Below are 8,934 nucleotides of genomic sequence, written 5' to 3'. Positions count from 1 at the left end.
TTTATTTAACCAGGTAGGCCAGTTGAGAACACCTTTATTTAACCAGGTAGGCTAGTTGAGAACACCTTTATTTAACCAGGTAGGCTAGTTGAGAACACCTTTATTTAACCAGGTAGGCCAGTTGAGAACACCTTTATTTAACCAGGTAGGCCAGTTGAGAACACCTTTATTTAACCAGGTAGGCCAGTTGAGAACACCTTTATTTAACCAGGTAGGCCAGTTGAGAACAAGTTCTCATTTGCAACTGCGACCTGGCCAAGATAAAGCATAGCAGTGTGAACAGACAACACAGAGACACATGGAGTAAACAATTAACAAGTCAATAATACAGGAGAGTCTGTAAAGGAGAGTCTATATACATTGTGTGCAAAAGGCATGAGGAGGTAGGCAAATAATTACAATTTTGCAGATTAACACTGGAGTGATAAATTATCAGATGGTCATGTGCAGGTAGAGATATTGGTGTGCAAAAGAGCAGAAAAGTAAATAAATAAAAACAGTATGGGGATGAGGTAGGTAAAAATAAACAGGATTTGTCTAGGACACCCAATGGACAGACGGGACAGGAGTGAAATGACGTCCTGAGTTAACTACACTCCAGGACTTGAACACTTCAGGCATTGAGGACAAACAGGTGACAGGGATGAAGACTGTGTTGAGCTCGTGTGGTTCTGTGACGCTTCTCAAGAAGCCTGATCCTCCCTGCCTCTGGCCACAACCCAAGTGTCCTGACATTAAACATCCTGATCCTCCCTGCCTCTGGTCACAACCCAAGTGTCCTGACATTACACATCCTGATCCTCCCTTCCTCTGGTCACAACCCAAGTGTCCTGACATCATTAAACATCCTGATCCTCCCTGCCTCTGGTCACAACCCAAGTGTCCTGACATTACACATCCTGATCCTCCCTTCCTCTGGTCACAACCCAAGTGTCCTGACATCATTAAACATCCTGATCCTCCCTGCCTCTGGCCACAACCCAAGTGTCCTGACATCATTAAACATCCTGATCCTCCCTGCCTCTGGCCACAACCCAAGTGTCCTGACATCATTAAACATCCTGATCCTCCCTGCCTCTGGCCACAACCCAAGTGTCCTGACATCATTAAACATCCTGATCCTCCCTGCCTCTGGCCACAACCCAAGTGTCCTGACATCATTAAACATCCTGATCCTCCCTGCCTCTGGTCACAACCCAAGTGTCCTGACATCATTAAACATCCTGATCCTCCCTGCCTCTGGCCACAACCCAAGTGTCCTGACATCATTAAACATCCTGATCCTCCCTGCCTCTGGTCACAACCCAAGTGTCCTGACATCATTAAACATCCTGATCCTCCCTGCCTCTGGCCACAACCCAAGTGTCCTGACATCATTAAACATCCTGATCCTCCCTGCCTCTGGCCACAACCCAAGTGTCCTGACATCATTAAACATCCTGGACATAGACTCTACCCTACTGAACACAGACCATCACTACTGACATTAAACATGTTCAGGACCATGTTCAGTAGACTCAAATGGGACAAACACATTTACACGTGGGAGGTACTACCAGAATTGAGCAAATCCGAAACGCTGAAAAATTTATTTTTGTTGATTCTTTGTATTTTGTCTCATTGGTTGTTTTTCCTCCTTGTTTAGGAGCTGCTACAGTGTTTCCCAGACCCCAAGTCCCCTCCTTTACCAGTGTTTCCCAAGTCCCCCCCTTTACCAATGTTTCCCAAGTCCCCCCCTTTACCAGTGTTTCCCAAGTCCCCCCCTTTACCAGTGTTTCCCAAGTCCCCCCCTTTACCAGTGTTTCCCAAGTCCCCCCCTTTACCAGTGTTTCCCAAGTCCCCCCCTTTACCAGTGTTTCCCAGACCCCAAGTCCCCCCCTTTACCAATGTTTCCCAAGTCCCCCCCCTTTACCAGTGTTTCCCAAGTCCTCCCCTTTACCAGTGTTTCCCAAGTCCTCCCCTTTACCAATGTTTCCCAAGTCCTCCCCTTTACCAGTGTTTCCCAAGTCCTCCCCTTTACCAGTGTTTCCCAAGTCCTCCCCTTTACCAGTGTTTCCCAAGTCCTCCCCTTTACCAATGTTTCCCAAGTCCCCCCTTTACCAGTGTTTCCCAAGTCCTCCCCTTTACCAGTGTTTCCCAAGTCCTCCCCTTTACCAATGTTTCCCAAGTCCTCCCCTTTACCAATGTTTCCCAAGTCCTCCCCTTTACCAATGTTTCCCAAGTCCTCCCCTTTACCAGTGTTTCCCAAGTCCCCCCCTTTACCAGTGTTTCCCAAGTCCCCCCCTTTACCAGTGTTTCCCAAGTCCCCTCCTTTACCAGTGTTTCCCAGCCCCCTGTCCTGTCCCCCCCCTTATGTTTCCCAGACCCCAAGTCCTGTCCCCCCCTTTACCAATGTTTCCCAGACCCCTGTCCTGTCCCCCCCCTTATGTTTCCCAGACCCCAAGTCCTGTCCCCCCCTTTACCAATGTTTCCCAGACCCCAAGTCCTGTCCCCCCCTTTACCAATGCTTCCCATACTTGGAGCTTTGGGTTTGTCCCAACTGGCACCCTATTCCCTATATAGTGCACTACTTTTGACCAGAGCCATAAGGAGTGCATTATTTAGGGAATAGGCAGCTAGTTGGAACACACAGCCTTTAATACAAACTTCATTGGTGAAGCAATGGGTCTGTCAACCAACAGGAAGCTTGTAGTGACAGTCTTTTTTACAACTGATGAAGGCTAATTCAGTCCACCATTTTGTTCCCCCTCAGCCCTCCTGACCTCCCTCATGATGAAGGCTAATTCAGTCAACCATTTTGTTCCCCCTCAGCCCTCCTGACCTCCCTCATGATGAAGGCTAATTCAGTCCACCATTTTGTTCCCCCTCAGCCCTCCTGACCTCCCTCATGATGAAGGCTAATTCAGTCCACCATTTTGTTCCCCCTCAGTCCTCCTGACCTCCCTCATGATGAGGGCTAATTCAGTCCACCATTTTGTTCCCCCTCAGCCCTCCTGACCTCCCTCATGATGAAGGCTAATTCAGTCCACCATTTTGTTCCCCCTCAGCCCTCCTGACCTCCCTCATGATGAAGGCTAATTCAGTCCACCATTTTGTTCCCCCTCAGCCCTCCTGACCTCGTCTCTCTGCTGATTTAGTTGTCTTCACAACAGAGCCATTGTGACACAGGGTATTGATGATCATCAACCACCCGTTTGTTTTATGAGATATGCGTTACCCTAATCAATACAATCATCAATCATGCAAATATCCGCCATTGATTAATGCTGTATGTTTTAAACTGTATCCATTTGGTTTATGATTGTAGATATAATTAGTTTTAAAATAAAGAGCTTTAGTCTGTGAACAACATGTCCCATATGTAAAAGCCTGATGTGGAAAAAGGATCTCATTATTTTACTCCCTGTGTCAGGCTGTGGGTACCTGCTCCTGCTGACTCCATTTGTGGTGCGTGTTTCTGTCAGGCTGTGGGTACCTGCTCCTGCTGACTCCATTTGTGGTGCGTGTTTCTGTCAGGCTGTGGGTAACTGGTGCATGGAACAGATGCAGGAGAGCAGAGAGGAGTGTACAAGGTCATTTATTCCATGAACAGCCTCGGACTCGTCCACCTCCACTATGAACGCCAAAGAGGGATCCGGATGAGCCAGCACCGGAGCCGAGGTAAACAGAGCCTTCAGGTGACCAAAAGCCCTGTCCGCCTCAGCCGACCACTGTAAACGCACCGGTCCCCCCCCTTCAGCAGTGAGGTAATGGGAGCCCAGATAAACCTCCGGTAGTAGTTGGCAAACCCCAGAAACCTCTGCACTTCCTTAACCGTGGTGGGAGTCGGCCAATTACGCACGGCTGAAATGCGGTCACTCTCCATCTCCACCCCTGACGTGGAAATGCGGTACCCTAGGAAGGAGACTGACTGAAAAAAACAGGCATTTCTCAGCCTTGACGTACAGGTCATGCTCCAACAGTCTACCAAGCACCTTGCGCACCAGGGACACATGCTCGGCGCGTGTAGCGGAGTGTATCAGAATGTCGTCGATATACACCACTACACCCTACCCGTGCAGGTCCCTGAAAATCTTGTCTACAAAGGCTTGGAATACTGATGGAGCATTCATCAACCGGTACGGCATTACGATGTACTCATAGTGCCCAGAGGTGGTACTAAATGCCGTCCGGTACGGCATTACGATGTACTCATAGTGCCCAGAGGTGGTACTAAATGCCGTCTTCCACTCGTCCCCCTCCCGGATACGCACCGGGTTTTAAGCGCTCCTGAGATCCAATTTTCTACGAGCGCCTTATGCGGGGAAATCTCAGGAAAATTAATAAACAAAAACACGTGAGCAACAGGGGGCTTTGGGTGAGCCTGGTACCGACTCACCTGGAGTGACACGATAGTGCCCTGCCTGCTGCCTCGACTCCTAGAGGAACCTCCCCAGCACCGACCGGCAGTGTGCCCTCTGCGACCACAGATGGTGCATGGATCAACCCTCCTCCGGTCGCCCTAATTGCAGCACCTCCCAGCTCCATGGGCGTCGGAGCGGTGGTGCTGGGGGATGGAATCGACAGACCCCGATCTGGATGTCCGTGGGTAGCCAGCAGGTTATCCAACCTCATGGAAATGTCCACCAGCTGGTCGAAGGTCAGAGTTGTGTCCCTACAGGCCAACTCCTGACGGACGTCCTCACGCAAACTACAACGGTAGTGATCGATCAGGGCCCTGTTGTTCCACCCTGCGCCGGCGGCCAGGGTCCGGAAGTCCAATGCGAACTCCTGTGCGCTCCTTGCCACAGGTGCACGAGACGGTAAAATCCTCATTTGTCCAGCACCGCTCCTCCTTCCTCCCATACCGCGTTGGCCCAATCCAGGGCTTTCCCTGAGAGACAGGAGACGAGGGCAGACACGCTCTCGCGCCCCCCAAGGAGTTGGGTGCACGGTCGCCAGGTAGAGCTCCAGTTGGAGTAGGAAACCCTGACATCCCGCTGCCTTCCCTCAGAAGGGAGAGCCGAATCTCACAGGAACCGGGTGAGGGAGGGGTGATCAGTGGTGTCCTTGGTGGTGCTGGTGGAGGAACTCCTTCTCTCCCAGCGCTCCATCGTCTGTAGGACGCGATCCATTGCGGTGCCGAGATGTTGTAGAATCGCCTCATGCTGCTGGACGCGCTCCTCAACCCCTAGTACCGGGGTAACTGCTCCTGCTGACTCCATTTGTGGTGCGTGTTTCTGTCAGGCTGTGGGTAACTGGTGCATGGAACAGGTGCAGGAGAGCAGAGAGGAGTGTACAAGGTCATTTATTCCACAGCACCAGTATAAAACAAATACTAACGGTGTGTGAAATTACCGGTCACTCGTAAAATAACGGCCGTATTAACGAACCCGGCAAACAATACAACAACAAGTAACGACCTGAACATTATATACAAACACGCACAGAAACATGGGGGAAACAGAGGGTTAAATAATGAACATGTAATTGGGGAATAGAAACCAGGTGTGTAGAAAACAACAAAGACAAAACAAATGGAAAATGAAAAGTGGATCGGCGATGGCTAGAAAGCCCGAACATGAAGAGGGACCAACTTCGGTGGAAGTCGTGACACCCTGAGGGACTGTAGGATGTGTCTCTGAAGACATGCTATCTGAAGACAACACACGCCTTTCATTAAAATGCTGTAATGAGAATGTATGTTATTTAGATACGTTGGGGCGGAGGGAACACTGAAAGACAACGGATCTGACCCAATGGTACCCTACTCCCTATATAGTGCACTGCTTAGAACATAACGCTTAGGGTTCTGGTCTAAAGTAGTGCACTATGTAGGGAATAGGGTGCCGTAGGTCTCTGGTCTAAAGTAGTGCACTATATAGGGAATAGGGTGCTGTAGGGCTGGTCTAAAGTAGTGCACTATATAGGGAATAGGGTGCCGTAGGTCTCTGGTCTAAAGTAGTGCACTATATAGGGAATAGGGTGCCGTAGGTCTCTGGTCTAAAGTAGTGCACTATATAGGGAATAGGGTGCCGTAGGTCTCTGGTCTAAAGTAGTGCACTATATAGGGAATAGGGTGCCATAGGGCATAATAATGATCATAATATTGTGATTATTGTGACTTTTGCCATTGTAATTGTTTGTAAGCTTGCGCGGTCCAAAATTAATCTATAATGTATGCTATCCATTTGTTGTTTGTATGCTGTTCTTTGTATGCCATTTTAATATTTGAGAATTAACCAATGATATTAGGCCACACCTGGCCATGATTACAGACACCTGTGTGTCTTTTGATACTATATAAACGAGTCACCCTGCAGTGTTTGCGATTATACCCTGATGAAGACAGCTTGTCTGTCGATACGTTGGTATTACATTTTTGCATCGGAGCTCCTAGAGTGTGCGGCTCCTTTATTTTCAAGACCTTTCTTGATACACAGGAAACTGTTGACAAACTAACAGAGTTGCAGTTCGTGACACTCAAACCGGTGTGCCTGGTATCTACTACCAATTATTGAAAGATGTTTTTAAATGGTCTCAAATTGTCTTTATAATGTGTTGTTTTGCATAATTAACCTGATTCGATTAAAATAATGATGGCTATTTGGCTGTTCCATGTATTGCCCTGTGCAAAAACGTGTGGATGTGAACCAATATGCACTGAATTTGAATCTGATAAGATAATATTAATATTAGATTCATATAAATCAGATTATTCAAGAATCAATGACGGACACCAAGAAATCTAAAGTCTGTGCCTTTAAATCGAGCGCGGCAAACAAACGCAGCAACCAGCCGCGTAATTTCTCCTAACCTGCTAAAATAAATCAAATCTGACGTTACGTCTGACAAATGCTGGAACCCTTCTAGCCATGACCAACTGTCTCTGCCTTCACTAAATCAATGGTATATATTATTATATATTATAATACAAAAATACATAGGACATCACTACACGTATATTTTATCTGAAGAAACATGAATTGAGTTTCAAAAATGTAAGTACCTAAAATAAGGTCAGGGGTTACAATTGTATAAACCTACGATAGTTGTAAGAATACAGTAAGAATGTAATTCTGTATTCAAACCAATACCTTCAGGACTTTAAATCGCATGTTTGCTTTGGAGAACATGTCAGGATAGATGCACAATGAATGTTAAGAGGTTGCCCCCTGCTGGATAAGAAATGTAATACATTCTTAAGATAACTTTAACTCGAACAAGATCCCTCCTAGAGGGAAATTCTTCCGGAATGCATATATTACTGAAATTGAATGGAAGAAAGCTTGTTTGCTCCCTTTTAAATCTTGCACAAATGTGATGTTGTATCTATACCTTATGTCATGCCTTATTGGAATGGATGTGTTGATAATATCTGTTGGAAAAAAAGTTTGGATGTTGCCACACACATACCTACTTGTTAACAAAATTAAGGAAGTTTCCTTTAAAATGATTCATAAATATTATCCTGCCAACAACTATATGAAGAAGTTTAAGGAAAACATCAACTCAAATTGCTCCTTTTGTAATGACCAACCAGAAACAATGTTGCATCTTTTTTGGCATTGTATTCATGCAAGAAAACTGTGGCAAGACATCAGTAGGTTTATAATTGAACACATTTATGAAGATGTACTGAGATGTACTGCTTGGATTCTGGTGTTACAGGGACCTTGTAAAGTGATCAGAATTCCTTATAACTGAGTAAAAGACCCTCTGCATTTACCAGTTGGCTCACCAATAGGAAATTATTTCGGAACCAATATTCTAAAAACAAAAATAAGTATTTTTATACAATATAGCCCGATTAGTCCATATATAATATCTGTGTGGAGAAAAATTGTGTTTATAAATTAAGGACCATGATAAGAAAACAACACTATTCTAAATGAATGGTACTCGGTTTGCCGTGATGACGTCATTGAGGGTGGTGCGTAATGTGAGCGTAGGTGGGCGTAAGGTGAGCAAAATGCGGACAGACGGAAGTTTGACTGAACACTAACCAGCGCGGCAGATGAAATACACATCGGTTTGTTTACGTCGTTGATGTGGCGGCAACACGACAACATGGAGTCGAGTGCGGACCGCGGACTAGATGTGGAGTGTGTTGTTAATCGGTGGATAGTGGATTATTATATATCTGTGGCGTTTGAGGCGTTCAGGAATGAACAGGACAGTGATTTCTGTGAGATCAGAGACATCCTTCAATGTTAGTAACGTTTTCTCACACATGCAGTTAGCTAATTAGCTAACTAACGTTAGCATCTGCGCGAACCCAATACAGGTTTCTAATACCGTCTCTGCCTAAAATAGTTAATTAATAATTAACTCCCGTGTTAACAGTTTGTTTAGCTAGATATGCTTATAAACTTTTAGTTTTATACAACGTGATACCCAGCTAGTTAGATATGTTAGCTAACTGTGTGGTAACGTTGACTGTGAGCTGGACCAGTAGATCCCCCGGTGAACAGGTTAGTTTTTGGTCCTAACTTTAGCACCACACAGCTGATTTAAATAACCTTAAATCAACTCATGATTTATTATCTGAATCAGCTGTGTAGCGCAAGGACATAAACTAAGCGGGGGTGCGTTCATTTCGTTTCAACGTTTGCTACGGTGCTGAGCGTTTTGTACTGAACGAGACGTTTTCCCCAAAACGTGCCTTGAACAGACTAGTTTGGACCGTTCAGTGTGTGTGAGTTTGATTTGAAGCAGTGACTTGTCTTTGTTAAAGACAAGCGGTGCGTTTTTGAAGCTACAACCCCTCACCGTTTTTCATTTGGTCGTTCAGTACAGCACAGTTTTAGTTAATTTAACGTTCTGTTGCGTTTATGTACTAAAGGCTTTCCAGGACCGAGTTTGGGAAATGCTGAGTTAACTACACTCATTTGATATTTATTTTACCAGGCAGGTCAGTTAAGAACAAATTCTTATTTACAATTACTGCCTACC

At 45.9% G+C, this 8,934-nt stretch overlaps 2 protein-coding genes across 7 annotated transcripts in view; both read left to right on the top strand.

Moving 5' to 3' along the window:
• Positions 1-400: 400 nt before the first annotated feature.
• Positions 401-3,346, top strand: LOC118944522 (leucine-rich repeat extensin-like protein 3). 2 transcript variants are annotated; one of them, XM_036964351.1, is made up of 2 exons: positions 401-1,372; positions 1,427-3,346. In XM_036964351.1, exons 1-2 carry the CDS (start codon positions 644-646, stop codon positions 1,643-1,645), a joined length of 948 nt encoding a protein of 315 aa, XP_036820246.1. In that variant the 5' UTR covers positions 401-643; the 3' UTR covers positions 1,646-3,346. The 2 variants fall into 2 exon arrangements, with proteins under 2 accessions (XP_036820246.1, XP_036820247.1); XM_036964352.1 differs by having other exon boundaries at positions 401-1,382; positions 1,437-3,346.
• A 123-nt stretch (positions 3,347-3,469) lies between these two features.
• The window catches only part of terfa (telomeric repeat binding factor a), a 29,654-nt gene continuing 24,189 nt past the window's right edge, over positions 3,470-8,934 (top strand). For 3 of the 5 annotated variants that reach the window (XM_036964348.1, XM_036964347.1, XM_036964346.1), the window contains exon 1: positions 7,945-8,191. In XM_036964348.1, coding sequence (XP_036820243.1) covers positions 8,029-8,191 — 163 coding nt within the window. In that variant the 5' untranslated portion in view covers positions 7,945-8,028. Of the gene's footprint in view, positions 3,661-7,944; positions 8,192-8,704; positions 8,894-8,934 lie in introns of those variants that run through there. The other 2 variants (XM_036964349.1, XM_036964350.1) reach the window with 2 other exon arrangements.

This window comes from Oncorhynchus mykiss, chromosome 26, assembly GCF_013265735.2.
Source record: "Oncorhynchus mykiss isolate Arlee chromosome 26, USDA_OmykA_1.1, whole genome shotgun sequence".
In the NCBI taxonomy this organism is placed as follows: Eukaryota; Metazoa; Chordata; class Actinopteri; order Salmoniformes; family Salmonidae; genus Oncorhynchus; species Oncorhynchus mykiss.
This window is presented reverse-complemented; position numbering and strand designations above follow the sequence as displayed.